The following is a 23,827-nucleotide window of genomic DNA, read 5'->3' as shown; positions in this document are numbered from 1 at the left end:
GTGGTGGGGCAGGAGAATCTGTTTGGCTGTCTTGGTTGAGATTCATCAAAAGCAAATGCTTGGGGAATTTTGATCCTTACATGTCAAATGCATCTACAGCAGGCAGATTTATCAGTAAAAGCAGCAGGTAGATAGTCCTGGTGAGATGGATATATCCCATCATGAAAAGGAGAGATGGGGGAAATGCTAGGGTCTCCTGCCACAGTGAATCTGAGTAGGAGCTGAAAATTACTGACTGTTGGTTTTCATCACTGGCCCCTCTTTTGTCTCTTTGTCCCCAGAATTGGTTCATCCGGGCAAACCCGCACAGGAAGATTGGAATCACGAGGAGGACTCATGAGAGACCATACAGTGCTGAAAATGAGGTACTGTACAGAAGGCAGCTTCTGGATTGCAAGGAGAGAGCTGCAGGGCATAAAGGGTGGCTGTGTTACCTGCAATCTTCTGTTAGCCTTTCCATCCTCTCACCAAGCTTAACTGTTTTTGTGTGAGGTGATATTTATTGACAGTTAAGGGAATATTTGCTGCTTCTGTGAGTGTGCTGTCTAGAGTGCAAAGCATTCACTGAGACTTAGGGGTTGGGAAGATGATGACCTTGTGGTTTAAATGCTAGGCAAGGAACTGGGAGAGCTGGATTTTAGTCTTGGTTTACTGTGGTATGATTATATGATGATAGTCATACCTCTTAATACCCAAGCCTTAGTCCTTAACTTGTTTTTCCTTTACTTTATGGAGGCAGATCAGCAAATAAAATGGCTTACTCCCATGTCTGACACTTTTCTGAACACTGATTTTTATGAAGATGAATTGGTTTTGGAAAGTGCTGAATATGGTACATACTAGATATATTAAAAATTATTCTGTTTAATGGTTGATTGAAAAGATATTTAGTAACTTGAAAAATGAAAACAGTATTCTATATTTTTCCACATCTGAGTTTTCTCAATCTGTTCCCTAGCTGTAGTCAGTACAAAAGTATGAAGCTAACTCTTTCTTACATCTGGGAGACCAGTGAATTCACTAACTGCTAGCACTATGGAATTATAATTTGTGTCAGTATAGTTGCTTAGTACTTAAGCCATCTCATTAATAAGTTTTCTTCAAACTCATGGATATGGTTAGGATGGTCCCTCATCCTAAAGCTGAGGATGAAAAATCAGTCCTTTGTGTTTGGGATGAAATGTTGAGCTTTCAGCAATTTGGATCATGTACTTCTTTCATTCTCCATCGGCAGAAACACTGCTGCCAAAAATTACGCTGAGATTGATGAGTTTCTTTCAGACCTTCTGGTTTTGTTCAAACAACACTTTCCCAGAGAAAAGTGTTGAGCTGAGAATCTTTCCAGTAGGCTGTAAATAGCATTTGGCTTGATGGCTTATTGCTTTCTAGATGTTTAGTCTGCTTCTGTCAGGACAGGGTGTATCAAAATAAGAGGTACACAAGGAGGTCCTAAGCAGGCAGTTCCTCAGAAATCATGATTCTTTGGAGATTTAAGTGCTGCTTTTAATTTAAATAATGGAGCTATTTCTTTTGCATGTTGTAGTTTACTCTTGATGTTCTCCAATACTGCCTTGTTTTTCCTGTAACCAAGTGTAGGGTTGTGTTTAGCTGTGACAGGGAGTGGAGGGAGAACAGAAAAACTTGAGAGAGTTGTGGAGTCTTCAAGCTATTCCCCTTTAGAACCCTACACTACAGCTTGTCAATATTGCTGGGCTTCTCCTTGGTAGATCAATCAGGCCATCCCGGGTTTGTCCTGATTAAGGCAAGACATTCTGAATCACCTGTTTGTGCTTTTGAGCCTTTTTTTTTTTCAGTATGTGCATTTACATACAATTATAGCTTTTCTTGCTTATTTGTGTTTAATTATATAATCTAACATACTGCCAATTTTACTTTGTGTTCTCAGCTTCCTATTTTCTTACATTATTTAGAGCTTTAGTGATTCCTGCTTTTTTCAGTTCTGGTTCTTTTAAAAAAAACCTGCATCAGTTCTGCTTGCTGTGTTAATGAAGTTTCATTTTGATTAATGTAGACCCTAGCTATGAAAGACAGGTTATCTTTAGTCAAAGTCAAATCACAAGAAAGTATTTCTTCTCAGAAAATGTCTCAAATAGTTAAAATGAAATGCACTGCATTATAATGACAGAATGGACTTTGTGGTGTTATAAGATAAGCTATGTTATTTATATCTGAGTTAATTGTTAATAATTAAGATATCTTTCCCACTGTTCTGCAGCCAGAAGTGCCTCAGTTGTGCTGGCTTTCTGTAAGAATTGTAGGCATGAGAAATCTCCGCAAAGCAGATCTGTGTAAGTATCACTGATGGAGTACTTACAGCTTAGCAAGAAAACTACTGTCACCTGATTTTCATGCTCTTGTACACCTGTTGCTTAAATTACAATAATATTTCAGAGGGGTTTAGGTGAAGAACTTGTATTTATTATCATTTAAATTCAAAATAATTTAGAAAACACTTAAAGCCAGAAAGGAAATAGACTAGAAATTCTGTATTGGAGAAGAAGTTGTTCTTCCCTTTATCAGCTGCTCTGTGGTATTTCCCTTTCTCGTAACTCTTCAGTGCCTGTTTTTCCAGGTTGCCCAATTCCCTTTTGAAAAGAACCTCTTTGTGAAAGATACAGGAAAAATCAGAAGTTGCTTTGGATGTTGCTGTGTTTGTGTCTTCACTGTTATGTCGGTGTAGATGACTTGTGCTTTACAAATAGATGAAAATCCCTCAAACTAAAGTTTACATTTAATTTTAAAAAGTGTCATTTCAAGAAGAGATGTTGTATATGAGTTTTTTGGAAACTGGCAAATATTGGAAAATAGGAGTTAAAAAAAATCACAAGAGAGTACTTAGTTCAAAACTGTTGAAATAAAATACTTTGGCTTTTGTTATCATATTGAATTAGTGGTTTAAAATTGACATGGTTTGAAACTGACGTGAATCTAAATAGAAAAGTTAAATAACACTAAACCCAGAATATTTTCCTTCGGGTCTAATGAAATATCTAGGACTCCTCAGAGGTTAATATTTTCTTTCCCTGACTGGACAAATGGAATAATAACAAAGTACTCCTGTACTAATTATGCAACTTGTTATTAACACAGGGAGCCAAACTGATTGTTATGTCAAGCTGTGGCTGCCAACAGCTTCATGTCAGGAAGCCCGGACAAGAACTGTACACAACTGCAGAAATCCCATCTGGAATGAAACTTTCCACTTCATCCTACAGAGTGAAGTAAAGGTGGGATCTGTGACAGTGAGCAGGGGTTTTCTAAAGGGGGCATCTTCACCTGCTGTGGGCAGACTCTTTTTGAGAGGCTTGAGGCTCACATGGATCTTGAACCCAGTTAACCTGACTGAAAGAAGTAGTTTAAGACTAGAAGGTTGTGGAATATCTGGAATAACGCTGAATGCTTCTGTGTGTCCCAGAACAGTTGTAAAAAACTATTAAAGTGTTTACAGAGTTAGCAGAAATAGGTGAGCAGAGTGAAAGTGATACAAAGTCCAAACTGTATCAGTTTCTCATCGTTGACTAGTGCTGCATCTTCTCATGCTTCTAAGGGTGGCCTGAGCCCTGAGGAGCTACCAGGGGAATTGCTGTAATTCAAATCCTGTTAAAAGTTTGATAGTGTGCTTTAACTTCCATTTTAAAGGGCTGAGAATTTCCCCTTTGTTATTACTTTCTGATGAAATGCCAGAATTTCTCAAGGTAGTAATTTTGAATCCACAAACGATCTGAGGAATAGTGTATGTAACCTCTGCTCTGTCTGGTGCATGTTACCGTCATATTTATCACTTATGTTTCCTCTTCTTTTGGATCTCTTTTTGATTGCCAAATCTGATGATTTACCTCTTCTAAGGTTAGTCCCTGACTCTGCTGTCTGAGCCACCTGGGCTGTGAGCAAAGCTCCATGCTGTCACAGGAGTCTGCCCACGTGAACATGAGGCTGAATGCTGGCTCTGCTGAACATTCCTTTTGGGCTCAGTAGTCCCAGATTTATTGTTTTTTGTAAATTAATGTTATTTACATCCTTCTCTGCCTGTCTCCTCAGAACATCCTGGAGCTGACAGTCTGTGATGAGGATACTTTTACACCAGATGACTGTCTTATGACTGTTCGCTTTGATGTGGCTAAAATCCAGCCTGGAGAAAAAGCTCGCCTGAATTTTGAGTTGAATCCAGAGGTGAGTGGCTAGAGAAAATAATACTCTTGATTAGAAGTTTGTCTCAAGTTACTGCCTCTGTTGAACATTAAATTGGTTCTCACACACAAAGACTTTATTAAAAAGGATGTTACTAAAAAGGTTGAATGCTTGGGTTTTAGGAGTGGGGGTCACAAACCTCCCCTGTTGTGACTGGAATAAGATGCAAAACACTTTTTGTATTCCTAATTTGTTTGTTTTTTTCTAATTTCAAAAATATGTTTTGAAAAATCAGTGAGAAAAAGAGTCAAAAATGAAGAAGCTGATGTTTAGGGGGTCTTGTTGTAAGAGATGGACGGAGCAGGGATGGGAACAAACCTGTCCCCCTTTCCAGGCAGTTGCCCTTACCCTTTGGCCAGGAGCTCACTAGGGCTACCTCCTCTCAGCTTCTCCTGGGATTTTGGGCAGTTCTTTCAGATATTGTGCTTGCTAAATGAAGCATTTCATCCTTGTAATAATCTCTTACAGTTTTTTCCTCCTCTACTAAACAACTTTAAGAAAAAAAGTCTCAGCAAGTCTGCTTATGCTCCTTTATTACATGGTTAAAAGCTTATTTTAGAGGGGCTTAGCCAGCATAGAAGGGGCAGGCCTTGATGAATGAGAATATCATCAGCACTTTATTTTTTCTTCTAAGTGAGTGTATGACCTAATAGTTTTATTTGTTGCATGTGTCTCAAAAAATATTGTGTTTGGTTGTATTAAAGGGGACATAAGGAGTATCTTATGAAACACTGAGTAGATGAAGTTGCTGAGAGGAAAGGTGGAGAAATCACATTAATCTTCAAAGAGAGCAGAATATGTACTCAGATTACTTTCTGCACAATGTAACACTTCTGTTTGGTGCGTGTAGTAACAACTTCAGGGCTTTTTCACACTTCTGCCAAGGGCTTCAGCTTACGGTTCCCAGGAACTGTTGTGTTCCGTTTATTTCTAATCCATTGTGTCAGCCAGGCTCTTTGGAAAGAAAGCACTCTTGCCTGTGTTTTATATTGCTATTGCTTTGGAGAGTGTTTATTAATTACTCTTTTAGAAGTGGTCATCTTTTAGAAGACCAATCCTTGCTGAGGACTGCTTACTAAACCTGTTCAGCCTTCCTCAGAAAAAGCCTCATGTGACAGAGATAATTCCAGGTGTGATTCAAGCCCTGAGTTTGCTCTGAGGCGTGTGCAGAGCTGTCTTAGCCCATTAGCAAGGTGGAAGTGGTGGAGGTCAGAGCAGGTGAGCTGTCTCAGGAACATCCCGGTCAAGCTGGCCTTCTTTGGTTCCTGATGGATCAGACACCCAAGAGGCATCACAGATTACAGTGTGTATATGAATATTTAGAGGACTTTGGGTTATTTTATTTTTTTGAAAGTGACTTAGTAATGCAACAGGCATTCTTAATAACAAGAATAACAAGGTGGCTGTAGTGCCACCTCTGCCCTTAATGATTTCTTCCATCTACCAAGGTATCTCAGAAGGAGAGCTGAGCTGGTCACATGGGTAATGCCAGAGCAGCAGGGTGACTTTGCTGTGCCTCTTGCTCTCTGTGGCCTAACAGGTATTTCCATTGCTGTGCTCTGGGTTTTTCACCCACAAATATTTGAGTGGGACTTAATAGAAACATAACATGTGTGAGTGTAAATTGGCACAAGAAGGATGGGAGCGTAAGGCAAGCACAATTAGGCAGATGCTATGAGCCAGGTTCTTCTGAATCTTGTTTCTGCTGTTCTTTGGGCAAAGTTGTAACAGACCATCAGTTACCTTGGATTTTACAGTCTGGGCACAGTCAGGTATTTGCTATGGTCTGTCTTGCATCGGCGTAAGGTGACTGCTTTCTAAAATCTGTGCTTCAGCCTTCTGTTACAAACTTGCAGACACTGTAATTCTCACAAAATTGGAGACTTTGGGAGAAATTAGCAAGCAGAACCACTTGCTTCTGCGTTATATGCCACAGATGCAGCTATCATGATGCTATTCTGTTGCTGTTTGATTCTTATACTTTTGCTGTCTCCTTTCCTTTTGATTTATCTCTCCTGAGCTCTTTCCCTGATTCCCCTTCACAGCTTCAGTCTTCTCTCTTCTGATGAATGAATGAATTAATAATTTAATAATAGGACCCTTGCTCCCTATTCTATGATACTTAATCTTTTCTTTCTCTTGATGGGACGGCTGGTTTGTAAGCAGTAGAGCAGTGGAAAGGTGAAATCAAAGTGTGGCCACAGAAAACTGTATCCATTCATATTATGATGTAGAGGGTGTGGAAATATAGAGAGAGAGTTATAAACAAATTGTCAGAGTTGTATCAGAGGAAAATATTTTTTCATTCATAAATTAAAAAAAAGGTCCTATTTTCAGAATCAGGAAGAACTAGAAGTGGAATTCCTACTGGAAAATATGTAAGTAAAACCTAAATGTTGTAGAGTTTGTCATCAGAAAACTTCATTTTAGAGAGTGGTAATGCAGCATTGAGGAACTGACTCCACAGACCTGTGATCAGACACCCCATCTCAGCATCCTCCCCATTGCTGCTTTTCTCTCCTGAATTTGAGTGACAGTCTCACTTACTGTTTAAAGCTGAAAATGGGTGTTTATTTTGTGATTCAGCCTAAGGAGAGATGATACTCATCAGGAGAGATAAGAAAGAAGAGCATCCTTGAGAGGGCATGGGATGTGATCTGGCAGAGGCTGAAAGACAGAGGGGAGAGACAGAAGTGCTTATGGTATTTGCCAGCTAGAAAAACTGATCTCAGGGAACTATTTGCTTTTGAAATTTTATTGCTTAAATATCCACTTTTAAATAAACCTTTTTGGTTTTGCTTTTCAGACCAGGAGTATCTGAGAAGATAATTACTAATGGTGTACTAGTGGTAATTATTATATTTTTTTTTAAATTTTTTTTTAATTTTTTTTAATCTTATGGTAGGGCAGAACTGAAGGATGTGGTTGGAAGATAGAAAAATTTCTTGTGTTAATTGTTGGGGTCTGAATGGTATTTAAATGTGATGACAGATCCCCAGTTATTTTGGCTTCCTTAACCATGGTACTGCTTGCAAAATTTATACAAGATACTCAGTTTCTACAAATTCTTCACATCCACAGGCCACCATGGTCAAGCATTGTGTTTCTACAGGACCCCTAGAACCTCAGTGAGAATCCTGAACTGTTTCTGTGACCAGTGGTTTTATTGCTTTTCTCTTCCAGTCTCGTGAAGTTTCTTGTTTGGAAGTACATGTGAATGAAACAAAAATGAAGAGTTCTTACAAAAGTGAGGTTGCTGATTTAAATTGTTTGTTACTGCTCTTTGTGCTATGGGAAATGCAGCTGAATCTAGATAAAGATTTGGTCTGTTTCAGTCTCTGTTTGCATCAGGGCTGCTTGGGTATTTCCTGAATTACCTACTTGCTATTAGTGAGAATCCTCAGAAGAAGGTGTGACTGTGTAGCTTAAGGGAAACTGTGGAGGTGGCTGGGACACTTGCAAACATGACTGTGGTGTGATGGAACCAAAATACCTTTATCTCTGTTTTCTGGTGAAAACACAAAGTAAGAGAAGGGAGACACAACTCTCAGGAGGAGAAAGACTTCAGTGAAAGCTCAAGGGATGTGAATGCTGCTAGAGGAATCCACAAGTGTCACACACACTGTCACTTGTCACTGGGCAGGGTGTCACAAATGGTTTAGGTCACTTAAAGGATCACTGGCAAAGGTATCAGCAAAAGTAGATTTAACATTAATTTGTAAAAGTGCAACAAAGTTTGATGGCAGGGTTCACTCTATTACTAGATGCATGAAACATGCAAAGAAAAATCATATTAGAATCAATCTAGAATTATTTATGTGGAGACCAGGGATGCCAAAGGATAAAGAGGGCAAAGGAAAGGGAGCCAGGAGTGAAGATCCTCACAGTGAATTTGTGAGTTTCCGAGTGGGCCCTCTTGCCAAACTTGATCATTTGTCTAAAGGTTTCAGCAGCACTTAATCATCCTGTAATTTTGCATTTACAAAGCAACTCAATGGGATTTACTATAAGCAGAACAATAAGTAACTTAATTATGAATGTAGGATGGTAACATTCATACTTTACCTGATATGGAGTATTCAAATAAATTCACACATGCTTTCATACAAAGAATTATGTACAAAGGTGCCTGCTAAAAATTCCCCTCAAGGCTGGTGAAATACAACAGATGCCTTTGCATTTCTCAGTGGATTGAGGGCTGGGCCTCGAGGAGTCAGGGATGTCAGCCCCCACTCTGCCATCAGCTTTTGGGATCAGTTCTCTGAGTACTGCAAACTTGAGAGCTGGTCAGTTCTGGTCAGTTCCCTGCAGTCCAGGGGAACTCAAAGGGCCAGGTGCTGCACACCGGTCACAGGGCGAGGAAAACATTGTGGTCCAAATTAACCTTAGTTAAGCCTGCAGCACTAAGGCTGAAATGTCACTTGGGGCACTTTTATTTGCTGATTTCAGGACTGGGAGCAGTTAACATCTCTCTGTGCTTTGCTTCTTGTTCTTAGGGAGAGATTTCACATTCACAATGAAAGGATCCTATGAAGAAACTCAAGAAATTTCCATAGGGCCTCAATCCAGGCCAGGAAGCAGTGAAACCACCAGGTTCCACTACATCAAACACAGTCAACCCAGACTGCTCATGACTCTACCAAAGGAGCGTTTTTTCTGTTGTGTATGTTTTGCTTATGGGTGGTGATAACACCTAACCAAAATTTTGGGAGAAGAATCATGAGTTAACCCTTGTCTGGTATTTCTGTGTCTAGGGTTTATAAATAATATTGTCCTTATAACATTTTTCCCCCTCTTTAAATCAGCCTGGCTCAGGTAGGAAGGAAATGGACGTAAGTAGTCCCCTGGCTGTGCCTCTCCATTCTCTGGACTTGGGAAAGAAAGTGACAGTGATGAGAGTGAGTATCCTTTGACAGTATTTGGAATTTTTTCAACAAGGTAAACTGTGATATCTGGTCACATAATAATTTTATTACTAAAAATGAATTAGAGAGTTATTTGTAGGCTTAGCTCTGCATACACTTAGAAATATAGCTATGATTTTGGGGGAAAATAGGATATCCAGAATTTCTGGCTGCTTTAAAAGTAGTTTAAAAGTGGGATGATGATTGTGTGCTGAAGGCCAGAGAAGAGACCAAAAATTTATCATTAGACTTTATCTGTGAATAATTGCTAATACTGTAAAACCTGCTTTTACAAAATTTCAATTCTATTTAAAATTTATGGTGCATTTCATTTTCAGGGGGAATCTTATGAGGTCTCTGTGAATGAGGAAAATAGGTAAATCTTTTATTGCTTTTGAATGATTACTTAGGCCATCTCCTTTCATAGTATCATTGTTAGATGAAAGGAAGCTACATCTTAAAGCAGTTAATTTCAAAACAGGAAATAAAGATGACTAAAATATGGGGAATGATTAATAAAATGCTTTTAAAGCTTTTAAATTTGTTGGTAAGAATTTAGAATAGGATAGGTGGTGGCTAGTTATGGGGTATAAACCATCACAATGCGTTTCCTAATGTTGATGCTTTGTAATTTTGGTACCTAAACATCTCTCTGTCTTGTAACCTTTATCTATAATATGTGCATATTTATGTGTACCAGATTTCTAATGTGTCTAGCTTCTGTCTTTATATATCCACAAGACCTCTACATGTAATTTTTTCAATGAAACACATGGACAGTAATTTATTTAGTGACTGGCTTGCTGAGATTTTCTGAAGGGCAACATTACCCCCTGTTGATGAGTTAGCTCCATTGCAAGCCTTAGTTGCAGGTGAATGATAAATCAGAGGATTTTATTGAAAAATATTCAGAGAAGAGACTGAGAGGTTTTTGTTTGTTTTTTTGGGTTTTTTTCCCCCTGAAAAAAAACTCTGAAACTGGAACCCTGTGAAAATAGAGGTTATAGAATGAGTCAGGTACATGATATTTGTGATAATGTACAGAAGGGATAAATTTAAGAGACATCTTCTGACTCTGAATAGAGCACAAATTCTTTGTAGACATAAGCCTAACTTGGTATTAGGGTTCTTTTAACTACAGTGTGTTAAGTTTAAATAGCTGCTTAGGCCCTCTTTGTGCTTCAGGAAACACATAGCAAGAAAATGTGAAGGGATGTCCAAATACCAGGGTTCAGCGTGAAACAGCTTGAATCCAGTTTGTTTCCTTGTTTTAAATAAGCAGAATATTTTATTTATTTAAATTCCTTATGGTTGTGTGTAATTGTTCAGGACATAATTCTGGTCCAAAATATCCACAGGAAGGCACAAATGTACAATACAGGATATCCTATATAGAGGATATACCTGCTTTCATTTCTGTAGGGGGACTTTCATGTATGTGGAAGTATAATTTCTTTAAACTGGTTTATTGTTGTTGGTTTTAATGAATGTCTCCAGCTGAAAGGGCTACAGATAACAATACTGTTCATATTTTCTAGTTGTGAGAATTTAGATTTGCGGTTGGGGTTTGATCTGTGCGCGGAGGAGCAGGATTTCATCTGTAAAAGGAAGAAGGTGGTTGCTGCTGCTCTGAAAAATGTTCTTCATCTAGATGAAGACCTGCAGGAGGATGAGGTATGTGGGACAGCATCTTGGGAGCTTGAAGTAAGATGACCCGCTTTGAGAGGGTGGATGTGATGTACTTGCATGACTTCCCATATTGCTCCTCCACATAGACTAAATGGCATAGCCAGATTATCACTTGCGCCTAAGACCATATCCAAGTTTTTGGCTCAGAGGATGAAAGGGGAACTGTCAGGAGGTCGGTTATAGCTCCTTTATTCTCTGCCAACCTCTGTGCTCTCTCAGGGGCACCCAAAGGCTGTATTTGCTGGCATGCTGGTGTGTATAACCAAGCCTGGTGAAATCTGATTGCTTAGGCTGAGGCCATTTCTCCTCTTCTCTGCTGCCACAAGGCTCACAGGGAGGGCTGCAACTCTCCCATAGCACACTGGTATACAGTAGCATCTGTCTTGAGTGTTTTTTGGTATTACCTCTAGCTTGCTCCTCCCTTGGGGATCCCTGAACTCAGAGGTAGCTGCACTGTTACTGGAGGACAATAATCTGTTGTGGGGCTGTGGTGCTTGGAGCAAGACTCTGGGACAATGTGCCTGTGGGGTGTTTCCTCCACTGCTCTGCTCAGTTCCCAGCACCCCCAACCCTCTATTATGTGTGCAGGACAGCATTTTTCAACCAAGTTAAAGTGCTCACGAAATTAAATAACAGATATAATAGGACTTGTTATTATTAAATGAGAATAAAAAGGAGTTTGAGCTGAATTAATAAAAAAAACCCCCAAACCCACAAGTGGATGGTAAAATACAGTGAAGACAAGATTAAAGGTAATGGCATCATATGTTCCTAAAACTGAATATTTGTTGTATCAGTTTTTACTATACAGAAAAGGGAGGATGGATAGCAGGATTAATGCATCTCTGAAGAAAGTAAAACTAAATTGCATGTAGCACTGATATCAGGGAAGGTAGAGGTAATCTGGGTTGGAAAGAGGGTGTTAAAATAAATCTATAAAGCTGGGCACTACCTGCCTGGAGAATAGCAAGTGTTGTATATACATGTAGAGGAAGAAGAAAGTGATGCAGGCAGGTTTTGTGCTTCTCTTCTGACCTTAGTTATACTCAGAGTTTTAAAGGGTGTTTTGAGGGAAAAAGCTGAGGAAAAATTAAATACATTGAGAAAATCTGAAAGTATATTTTCCTATACAAGAACTGTACTTTCATCTCCTGACTTTCCAAAGCATCACTGATGAGGAAAATGCTTTCAGCATACACTGAATTCCACCAAAGTTTACACAACTCAAACACTCTTCAGCTAGGCATTGAAGAGGGTGAATTAATCAAAACCTACCTGAATTAGGTGTTGCTGTTACATTTTTCTGCATGGCTGTCATTCCTGTGTTTCACCTGGCGATGGTGAGTGGCTCTGTGCCTTTCTTTGTGTGTTGAGCAGGTGCCAGTGGTGGCAGTCGTGACTGCAGCAGGGGGAGTGCGGTCCATGACAGCTATGTTTGGCAGTCTTCTGGCTCTCCAGCAGCTGGGTGTTCTGGACTGTGTGTCATACATCAGTGGTTTATCTGCCACGACATGGTAAGGAGATCTGGGCTTGTACTCGCCGTTTGTGTTAGCAAAGTGATAGCCTGGTGAACAATTTTGCTTTACTGATGACTTTACTCGGGTTGATGCTGGCACTTGGCTTCCTTTTGGCACTTGTTTCACAGGACCACTCAGCGCTGTCCTCCTACAAGGAACAAATCTAATGAGGATTACAGTATTTTTGTAACTGCACTGAAGTGTTTACAGAAACAAAAACAAAAGAGCACAAGCTGGGAAGGTTTGCCTGTAACTTATGTTGTTGCATGCAACACTTCCGAATTCCTTTTGTAATATTTGTTTGGGTCGACTCTTACTCCTCTCCAAAAAGCAGACTTTAAAAGAACAGCCCTAAGAAAACACAGAGTGTCATTCATGCACTCAGTGGTGACTGCCTTGAACAGACTAGGAGGAGTTGAGGGATTTAAAACATTTTGCCTCTGAAAGGCTGCTCTAAAAGTAAGAGAGACAGAACAAGTGGGGTGGGGATGAGAGGGGATGACTGGAATCTGCTGGAGCTCAGGGAACTGGCAGCTCAAGCCTGCCCTTAGGAGTGCCAGGAGTCTGAGGTGACCCACCTACTGCACGCCCAAGAAGGGGCTCTCGCACTTGCCAGAGCAAGAGTCGCTGCTAAACTCCAGCTTAACATTTCACACAGGGTATGACCCACCTGAGGGAACTGGCCTCAGACAGAAGATGTGGCTTGGGCAACCCAAGGGTGATTCTAACATAAGCCTGAGTTAAGTTATCAGTGTTTCTTTATTACTTTTTTGATTCTGAAAAACAAACAAGATGGGATGATTTTGAATGTATTTGTGTAGCAAAAAAAAAAAAAATTAAAAAATCGTTATGCAGTGTAAATTCTACCTCAGCTTTGAAATGCTCTTCCAAGTAAAAGTTGGAGGGCAAGAACCTTGTGTAGCCTGAAAAAAACCACACATGTGTTATAAGCCAAATTAATTATCATGTACCCTGTGATGAACCACAGTACCTTTCTTTTATCCAGGACCATGTCAAAGTTATATGAAGATGCAAATTGGTCACAAAAGGATCTCAGTGGGCCAGTAGATGGTATCAGGAAACACGTGATCAAGAGCAAGCTGCACTGTTTCTCTTTGGATCATATGAAATACTATGAAAATAAGCTTTGTGAGAGAAAGCAAGAGGGGCACAAGGTGTCCTTTACAGATTTATGGGGACTCTTCATTGATTGTATGCTACATCATCAGGTACTTGATATTCTTTCTCTCCCTCTTATTTCAGAGGATTTCTAACTTCTCATGCCTAAGGTCATGGATTCAGTTACAGAAAAGGCTCTCAAAACACCTGAAGGACTTATTCTTTGGCTTTTTAGAATAAAAGTAACAAAGTAACCCTAAAATACGAGCATCTAGAGGAGATGTCTGAGCATGTAAAAATTCAAGATATTAAGGAAACTGATTTTCCATTTTTAATTTTGGGTCAGGCAATCATTCTAGTAACATACAGAGGAGAGAAGGCTCTGACAGAGCTAAGTTCAGGCATAGCAATGCATACCCATAAGCTATATTGAAGGAAATGGTCCAGGCTGACTAAATATCTTTCTTTCCTTACAGCAAGTCATATCCCATTGACTGCACAGACATGTTTCTCGCATTTTTGCACTGTTCCCCTTGCCAAAACTCCCACAAGCACAATGCCTTGGCAAAGGCTCATGGCAGATAACACATCAACACACTTGTGTGGCCAGAGAGCTAAAATACAAAGAACAAAACCTGCTGAGGTTTGGCAGATACTTCATTGATAGTTCATGCTTTGATACTGTAGTTAGTCCATGCATCATCTTCTTACAATGACTTTTGCTCTTTGCAAACAGGAAAGTACTCACAAACTCTCAGATCAGCAGCTAGCAGTAAATCGGGGGCAGAATCCACTCCCCATATACCTGTCCCTCAATGTCAAGGATGACTTCAGCACTTTGGATTTTAAAGGTACAGATTATCCTACACCCTCTTATAACTCTGAAGAATTTCCTTTTAAGGCTGATTGAATGCCCAAACTTTTTACTGTAAGTCCAGGCCAGTAAATCTTTTAAATAATTTCCTTTCCCCTGTGTTCACATCTGTTTTTTGTTTGGATGAAAAACATGCATCCTAACAGTATGGAAGGGAGACACCTGTGCTGTCAATGCTGCTCAGTGTGGGGATGGAGGTGCCTTTTTCTGGCAGCCTTGAGAGCCACCACTGCTGCTCTTTTCTCTCTTGTCCCCACCTGCCCCCACAGCCCCTTTCAGCTGCTGGGTCTTCTGCTGAGGCAGCACTAGTCCAGGAGAGCTATGAAGAGTGGGGAGGAGGGCAAGGAAGGGAAGAGAAAGGAAAACGTGGAAAGGGGTGAGAGCAGGAGTCAGCTCCCAGCGGCCAGAGAGGGATCTGAGGAGGGGCAGGGCTCTGTGCCCTGATCAGTGATCCTGACCACTATTCCCATACTGTTTCCAGCCCAAAGTAAGTAGGAAGTCCTGCAGCTGAGCCTGGGCATCTGCTCCTAGGCACAGCTGCAGTCCCAGTGCACCCAGCCAAGGTTTCTGTGTGGGGAGGGGGTTTGGTCAGAGTCACTTCAAGGCAGTGATTATAAAGAGTCTTAAGAATGAATGGTAGCTGGTGTCATAGCTTACTCAGAGGAACTCAGAATGCCACATTGTGTGCAGGGCCTTAGCAATCAGTGGACTTTGAGCCCCAGGTCTTGCTTCTTAGTGCAGAAATGGACCTGAATCCCAAACTGAATTGATTTTGGCAGAGGAGATGAATTTAGCTTTTGCATTCATGTATGTTGAAGGGCATCTGCTTGTTTCAAAACATGGTGGTTTGAACTGTCTGTCACCACCACGGTGCAGCTACAGGCCTTGTGCTCCTTGCAGCTTCTGATTGTCTAAGCTGATTTTTACACGTGTTCAGGTGGCTGCAATAAACCCAGTTTGATGTCTTATTTGCAGAGTGGGTGGAATTCACACCTTACGAGGTGGGTCTCCTGAAATATGGGGCCTTTGTTCGTTCAGAGGATTTTGGCAGTGAGTTCTTCATGGGTCGCCGGATGAAGAAGATCCCGGAATCCCACATCTGCTTCTTGGAAGGTAATTTACTGTCTCAAGAAAACATCACCTTCAGAGCTGGCTACACAGAGGTGTTCTGCAAGTTGCAATAGTAGTACACCAGAGAATGTATCTGATGCAATTTCAGTCTCAAAGGAACCAGCCAAAAGTGATGAAAGAGGAAACTAATTTTTGAGACAAATGTGACTAATTTGCTGAATGTCTTGCTGAATGAGCTAAACAGAACACACGCATGTGCACACACACACACAAACTGATCATCTGAAGTATCTAAACTCACGGCCTGGAGTGAATTTATAGACAGCCAAGTTTTGAAAATGGCCTGGTCGTAAGCCAGACATTGTGTGGAACGGCGTGGCATTTGATATTTATAGGAAAATTCATAGTATTTCATAACTGAAACAGAGAGTGGATTCAGGTGTGTTGCCATAGCTGTGCTCTAGAAATTCAAACTAATACTAAGTGTGTTGCCTTTTTTTTTTTTTAAACTTTCAAGGCACATGGAGCAATATATTTTCCCAGAGTTTTATGGATGCTGTCTACCTCTCAGGTCATTCAGAACACTTCTGGCACAGATGGACTCGAGACACTGAGCATGACATTGGTTAGTTCTTTAGATTACTTTTCTCTTGCATCTACATTTCAGTCACACCTCTCTGAAATGTGAAACCTGACATTTGGTAAAGGGTTTGTTTTTGTGTCCTATTTCTGGCTTATAGGACACCAATCCCTTGGGCATGAAGGAAAAACAGGAGGCCAACAGCTGTGCTGTAAAACAGGAAAAAACATTGTGCTGCTCGCTGTGTGCAACATCCCTGGGGAGTTTTGTCAGTCACGAGAGGGTTGCCAGAGCCCTTTGGGGAGGGAGAGGCCAGACAGGGAAGAACAAGGTGGTGGTGTGACACTGAGACCCACTGCCCAGATGTGTGCCCACATTTGCCCTCGGTCACAGATGGGGCTGGGAGCCACGGTGCTTTGGGTGTTATTATTATCAGAGAAACACCCTGACCAAATGCAGACACATACCCTCTTCTTGTTCTTCCTACAGAGAACCATCCTGCTCTGCCCAAGAAGCCTCATGAACAGACAACCTGCTTATCCATTCCCAAAGGCTGCCTTTCCAAAACTCTTCGAGAAATGATGACCGGGCGGCCAGTGGTTTCAACTTACCATAATTTCCTCAAGGGCTTGCAGCTAAATAACAAATATTTGGAGAATGAGAGCTTTTGTATGTGGAAAGGTAATTGGAAATTGTTTTAGTGATATCTTTGAGGGAGATTTGAGTGCTGATACTTGCTGAGGACAAATATTTGATAAGTTTTATCATAAAGGCAGATTTTGATTAATATTATTTGAATAATGTGTTTGTGGAATGGGTTTTGCCAAGCCATTGATGATTTACTCCTGGTCTCGTTCCTGTCCTGGAGAAAGCACAGCAGCTTTGCTTGAATTCTTATCTTCCTAGGAAAAGCCATCAAAGAGTGACTTGAAGGTTCCGAGGAAGTTAAATAGCCACCAATTTACACAAATATACAAATTTACACAAATGCAAAAATAAACAAATTCAAAATGTTGAAAAAGAAGAGCAATTTGTCACTTTGGATGAAGCTGAGTCTCAGAACTGCCCCCTCTTACTGATTCCAGAGCTGAGCTCTAGATACCAAAATTTGGTATCTAGAGCTCATCTAAATTTGTCAAAGACAAATACTTAACCGTGGCCTTTGTGTCAAAGATGAATATACATCAACTGTCTTTTCTTCCTCCTTTTTTATGCTAATTTGGAAAAAAATGGACTTGACCCTGCAGTAAATAATAACAAAAGTTTTGGCCTTTCAGACACAGTGCTGGATTCTTCTCCCAACCAGCTGAATGACATGAGTGACTACCTCAAGCTGATAGATACAGCTTTCTTCATCAACACCAGCTGCCCACCCATTCTGAGGCCAGAGAGAAAAGTGGATGTCATTCTCCATTTAAATTACAGTGGAGGATCACAGACTCTGGTGATGTTTTGAAGCAGCGATTCTTTATCTGTATGACTCCAGCAGCTGAATTACCACCACAGCTTTCTCTCTTTCTTTTTTTTTTTTTTTTCCCCTTCAGAAAATGGTCTGGTTTTTATTAAATTAAATGATAATATCAATGGTACCATTCACAACTGTGACCATAATGTCACTGCCTTTATCAGAACTGCTTTCAGTGTCTTTTTGGGACAGGCATATGAACACAGACATACAGAACATGTCCTGTTCTATGTATCTGATGTCCTGGTTCCTCAATAGTTAAATAACTTCTACAATGTAATTAATACACAATACATAATTTTAAATTTTTTTTAAATGAAAAGTTTTGCTTTTATGTTTGGTCTTTGTGTTGGCATGAGTTCTACTCAGGGTTGCAATTTCTGCATTTTAAGAAACCTTGAGGGGCTTATATGATTGAAATTAATGTAATTTATTTGTAAGAGGACATGAAGACATAGTTAGATGCACTGAATGCAAGTATTTAAGAACCTCTGATCTGAGAAGCTGCATGTAATCAAATTTTCCTTATCCAAATCCTCTACTGTGCTCACTAAATCACAAAAATTTATGTGAATGTCACATAAATTTCAGTAAACAATAACCTTACTTTAAAAATATAAAGTGTTAGCAAATCAACCAAATTTCTGTTACCCAAGATATATTAAAATTAAGATGGCATGTTTGTTCCAGTGCGTAGTTTATAAACATATATAGTGCATTATTTATATACATGTGAATCCATCTCAGATTGTCTGTTACAATAAAATACTATGAGTTTTGGTGGTCTTACTTCAAGCTCTCTTTGTGTTGCATCTCTCCCCTCTGTTGAGCCAGCCACTGGACCTGTTCTCAGAGTACTGTTTGGAGCACGGGATCCCATTCCCCAGCACAGAGCTGAGCCAGGAAGACCGGGAACACCTGAAGGAGTGCTATGTGTTTGAGGACAGCTTAGAGGCACCCATCTTGGCCTATTTTCCACTGGTGTGTGATACCTTCCAAAAATACAAGGCACCGAGTAAGTTGACAGCAGTAATAATTTTTTTGAGATTGTCTCATCCAATTGATGCATTTAATTTGTTCCTCTTCCAAAACAAGACACTGGCAAGCTTCTGAGTTGGCTAAATTATTATATTCTCAGTCCAGGTGTGATGCATATAGTATTGGCCAGCTAATCAGGGGTTGGGATGAAGAAGTTTAAAAATAAAAGCATGAGTAGCTGTACATTTAGGGAAACCACCTTGAAACAGGTCATGTAACTTTGATAATAAAGAGGACACAGCTACTAAGTTATATCCACTGGTAGCTTATGCTGTCACCTGACAGTCTCACAAAGACTGTTTACTTAATGTTTACTTGGTTAACAAAGCTAGAATTCCCCTATTACTTTTTTTACATGAAAAAAATTGGGAATAGAAAGTGCTGAAAATATTTTATTAAGCAAAGGCTTTGCCAGGGTAACAAGCTGCTTTGATACCTATAATTTTTGAAAGGTTGCCAGATTGTTTCCTTTAGTCCAGCAACAGGAGGTATGTTTGTTTCACTAGGAAAAAACCTACCTGTCAAATTCAGTTTCAGTTTACAAATACTTTTATGTGCATCAACTCCAATTTTTTTATTTCTAATTTTCTATGATCCAGGAAGCTTTCCCCAAAAAATTAACAAAAATCCATGAAGCAGTTTATTGAAAAAGGCCTCACGCTGTTAATGATCTTATTTGTTCTGCTGCATGTACCTAAAATCTGAGAGGGAGGTTTCCCAATCCAGGAGTCCTCTGGTGTAATTTTCTACCAGCTTGGTAGATAAGGAGCTGTCATCTCAGAACTCAACTGAAACATTAAACATACAAAATTCCAAATCTTAAAAAAATTAAATATTCTGATGCAAAACCTTAATTTAGAGAGGAAAGCTTTTTGCATGGAAAGTTTTTCTGCAGGCCAAGTCTGGACTGTAGCCAAGCAGCAAACTAGTGGATTTTAGGAGTGCAGCTGACATAGTTACTATACAGCAATTAAATATTGAACCACTTTCAGGAGATACTTAATCTTCTTGTACCTGTTACTGTGTGTTTTGCATTGCCTGGCTGCAGTTTCCCCCCTCAATACCTTTGCTGTGCTTTGCTCTGGTTTCAGATGTGGAGCGCAGTCCCGCGGAGATGGAGCAGGGAGCAGTGGATGTGTCCAACTGTGCTGCTCCCTATGGCACCGGCCTGCTTACCTACAGCGAAGAGAATTTCAACAAGCTGCTTAACCTGTGCAGCTACAACATCCTCAATAATAAACACTTAATTCTCCAGGCTTTGCGAACTGCCGTGGAACGAAAGAAGCGGCTTAAAAACTATTCATCGCCTAATTCAAGTAAACACTCTTAAAGTGTATTTTGAAAAATCTCATCAGAAGGAGACACACAAATGTTTTGGTACTGGACTAATAAACGTTCGCCTGCTGCAAGCTCACAGATGTTTGTGATGGCAACAGAATTTGTGATACCAACTCCTTTGACTTCTGCAGCAGTGAGGTGGTCAGTGTGTAGCTGCTGCTACAGTTTTATTTCCACTGCCATCCAAATAACAGTTCATGAGATTCTAATACTTGTCTTAGAAAAATAGTTTCTTAAGAAATTATATTTAACTGGCATTCTTAGATCTTATTTTCTTATTGTTGTATGCAAAAATATACTTGCAGAATAATAGCTGCTGTTCAAATACTAAGTAGCCATGCATCATCATGAAAAACAAGAATTTTGTAGTTGAAGTCATTGAAGTATGGGGGTTTTATTAAGTTCTATGGGCTCAGCTCAGCTAGTGAGTTGTTCTGGGAAAGAGTTACTCTTGCTTTTGATACCAAGAAGTCAAATATTGAGTGAACAATGAGCTTTGTTCATAACCTTTGAGGAAAGATGAAAGAAAAGATGTCACTTCAATTGTGGAAGATGAAAAATGGAAGGAAACTGCTTTCAAGAGTGCAGATGACTGGAACGATAACTCAGGAGATAACATATGTTGTTACCTCTAAGACAGTCCTTTTCTGTGGATCAGTTCATTTAAGATGAGATAACAACAGCAGTATCAATCAAGCTTTGCTGCAACATGTATCAAACCAGCAAGTCTCCCTTCATAAGAGGAATCTGTTGGCAGTAACCTTCACATCTCCTTTTCATGGATCTAAAATGGTCAAGACAAAAAACTTTTCCTCTTTCCTTTTCCTTTTCCTTCTTTCCCTTTTTCTTTACTGATGGATCTTTGTTTTACTAGCCCTCTTAGGCAGAAAGCCAGTTTTTCACCTTCTTTCTTTGCTCTTGGTTAGGATAATTTGACGTTACGTGTCACCAGTTAGACTGCAATAGTTTTCTGTGAGTAAAGAAGGAAGATGTCACTCTGATAGTTCAGTTATGCTCATGAGTTTATTTTAAAAAAAAAAATGAAATGTGGGTTTAAAAATGTGGCCCTTTTCTTTTCCAAAGTACCTCTTAAGTATTTTTAAGATTTCCAAGTTTCATTACTAGAGCTCCAGGAAGAATGAAGAATATAAGCAGTTCAATGTGTGCCTGGTGTTTCCCACCCACTGGTCTTTGGTGGTTGCAACACTTGGCGCTGGGCCTCCAGCTTTACTCACCCAAGGTGTGGTGATGATGTGTGCTTTTGGCAGCTGATCTGGAAAATTAGGATGGCTTAGAATGAGCTGAGGAAAGGGAGTCTGTTTTCAGAAGTCTGGGCCTATCTAGCAAGCCACTGAAAAATCTTAGGTTGCCTAAATGGTCTAGTTTAGCAGCTCAGTATTTTGACTTCAGTCAGACAGAGGCTGGTGTTTGTGTTGGGATCTGGCTCTCCAAGCATCTAACACTGCATGAGACCAATGCTTTAGCTAGGAGAGCCAAGCTTAATGGTCTTGGCTTGATGGCTTGTGAGTTTTCTCCAAAAGAGACTAATTTTTTTTCTTGTTTGGGGAAAGAAAGGCTTCTTCTGTAAAACACCATTGATGATGCTCGCATTACAGTGATACTTTAAAATCTTATGCCTTTAGAAATGCCTGTGATGTGTTAGTGAAAGGCAGCATAAAAGGACAGGGGAAAAGATATTTGTTTGAGAGGCTTGCCAACTATCAATAAAAAATAACGAAGGAGACACATTCATTATTACTGGTGGTATTTTTAAGGATGGAGCTGAGGCTCAGGCTCAGTGATATATCAGCTGGGTTTTTCAAAGTGATTCAGCATTGATGCAATTGTTCTGTGTAAGAGTCTAAGATCCAGGGAGGTCAGCAGCAACTTTTTTTTTTTTTTTTTGGAAACACCTGTTTGTGACCTGTCACACAAGTTCTGCTGAATGTAATGTCATGATCCTGGAAACAATTAGCTGTCAATCTTGTCATTCTCTGTTAGGGCTCAAATATCTCCCAGGTTGACTGCAGATGAAGTTAGCCCCTTAATTAGCTGGTAATATGAGGTGACTTCCTGATATTCAGAGAATTCAGAGGTTCAGACTGAAATTGGCTCTAGATTTCCCTATAAAGGTCCAGGGCTATGTGTCTTGCCTAATTATTGGGTAATTAGCTGACACAGGCTGGTGCTGGTATTCCTCACACCTGTGGTCAGTTGGGGTTAGGGCAGCAAAATAGCTGCTTGAAGAGTGCCTGGAGTGTTGAATGAACCTGGAAAGGTCAGGCAAACTCTGAGTGCTCTTGCAAATGTAAAAATAGGTGCTGTTGGATGCTCAGATCTACAGAGCACAGGGAAGGGCAGAGATAAAGGTTTTGAGCTACTGCTTTTTGAGATTACAATTGCGTTTGAAATTCTGTTGCAACAAATCTGAAGGCAGGGTTGCATATATTAACAGATGGGCCAACACTTTAGTGATGGTTTTTGAAAGGTAAAGCAGCCCAATTACTTCATGTGAGTGAGTAGGAGGAGCGAGATTTTATCTCTCCAAAACATATCAAGGGCATGTGGAGTTGTTTTAATGCAGTTTCTCAATAGTCTTTTGAAAGCAGAAGCCCTCCTTCGTATATGTCATAATCAGAATAGTGTCTTAAGCAAAAATGTAACCTCCCACCCCCCCACCTAGTGTTATCTCTCTCTCCAATGACTGAAAAAATACTGTAGGGTTTTGAAGAACAGGTGTTTTGAAGGTGTGGTGCATAGAAACATGAAAAGAAAAGCCAACATATTAATCATATTAATGAGAATGTTCTATATATCTATTGGGGGTGTGCTTTTGTTAGTTTCTTTAATACCAAAGAATTCCTTAAAATTAGTGTCAGGCCAAAAATTACCAAGCCAAAGTTAAATTTTTCAGAGTCTGAAATCCAACACCTTGGGATAGGGAAGTGACACTTGTCATCCATGGTACACCTTGTCAGTGGAGATTACTGAGTTCAAGTCCTTTGTGTAAGTGAAGTTTGACTTGAGCTGTGTGCTCTTGTTTGACTGGCAGGATAAGGTCTTTGTAGATTTTGTAGCTTGTGGAAACATTATACAAAAAGAAGGAAAACAAAGCAAAAGGCAATACCCAGGGAAAATCCCCAGCTACATATCTGACACTACTATGTTTGTTAAATTGCTTAATTTGTTAATACTGAATAATTATTTTCTAATGTGACATCGGGCTATCATTTTTAACACCTCTAGCATATGCTTTGGATATTTACCCTACTTGTTATGTTCAGGGTGTGTAAATGATGACCGCTCCCATTGTCATCCCAAGGCTGGTACAAGGATACTCTTCTCTTGCAATAAGATGAAGTCCCCCATTAGTCATACATTTCTGTAGTCCTGGATTATCAGAAGGTGACAAAGTGAGGTAATTGTGGGGTATTGAACACAGCTGTTATTCCTCCCTGCGACCTATTGCAGTTAGATATGCAATTATCTGAATGTCATGTTGGGGAAACTAGTGTTTGCAGCAGGCCAGTTTAGATCAGAATGATATATTTTCTCCACCTTGCCTTAATTAATACATAGATGCCTTAATTAATACATAGATGCATGTAAATTTGCACTTGGAAGTGCATGAAAAGCAGAGGAAAATTACATCTTCCTTTTTACTCTCCTTGCTCCTGCTCAGAGCTTTAATGAGACTGTTGAGTGTTCTGTCATCACACAGTCTATTATTTTCAAAAATCCAAGAGAGAGTGTAAGTAGTATGTATATGATGATTTCTGGCAATTTAAAATTATTACTGTGGATATGTGATTGCTAAAAAGAGGCAATATATGGCTCTTTAGACTTTGGATAATTTTAGACATGAATTTGCATGTCTAAAAAACCATTTTTATGGTTGCCTTTGAAATTGTCCTTGAATTGTGGAAGAACTAATGAAAAATGCAAAAAACATGATACATGACCTTGGAAGTCGTAATCTTTTTGAAATCATAATCCTAAGGACACATTTCTACTTCTAAAAGT

At 39.8% G+C, this 23,827-nt stretch overlaps 1 protein-coding gene across 1 annotated transcript; it reads left to right on the top strand.

Annotated features, from left to right (window-relative positions):
* Positions 1–2,281: 2,281 nt before the first annotated feature.
* LOC102109958 (cytosolic phospholipase A2 epsilon-like) lies at positions 2,282–19,796 on the top strand. The gene is made up of 19 exons (XM_014251874.2): positions 2,282–2,309; positions 3,112–3,248; positions 4,060–4,191; positions 6,547–6,587; positions 7,016–7,058; positions 7,393–7,456; positions 8,706–8,872; positions 9,015–9,107; positions 9,452–9,489; positions 10,652–10,787; positions 12,180–12,316; positions 13,326–13,548; positions 14,175–14,289; positions 15,288–15,425; positions 15,901–16,008; positions 16,453–16,644; positions 17,241–17,407; positions 18,263–18,443; positions 19,558–19,796. Exons 1-19 carry the CDS (start codon positions 2,282–2,284, stop codon positions 19,794–19,796), a joined length of 2,379 nt encoding a protein of 792 aa, XP_014107349.1.
* The last annotated feature ends 4,031 nt before the right edge of the window (positions 19,797–23,827 follow it).

This window comes from Pseudopodoces humilis, chromosome 7 (assembly GCF_049639895.1).
Source record: "Pseudopodoces humilis isolate 2021_Gansu_Grassland_sample_001 chromosome 7, ASM4963989v1, whole genome shotgun sequence".
Classification (NCBI taxonomy): Eukaryota; Metazoa; Chordata; class Aves; order Passeriformes; family Paridae; genus Pseudopodoces; species Pseudopodoces humilis.
This window is presented reverse-complemented; position numbering and strand designations above follow the sequence as displayed.

Bases quoted from the DNA above. Each gene is read 5' to 3' on its own strand.
- LOC102109958 (XM_014251874.2), top strand. From the start codon at position 2,282: ATGAGAAATCTCCGCAAAGCAGATCTGT. The intron at 9,490-10,651 runs GTAAATCTTTTA...CATATTTTCTAG, and splicing joins TCTGTGAATGAGGAAAATAG to TTGTGAGAATTTAGATTTGC. The intron at 18,444-19,557 runs GTAAGTTGACAG...CTCTGGTTTCAG, and splicing joins CCAAAAATACAAGGCACCGA to ATGTGGAGCGCAGTCCCGCG.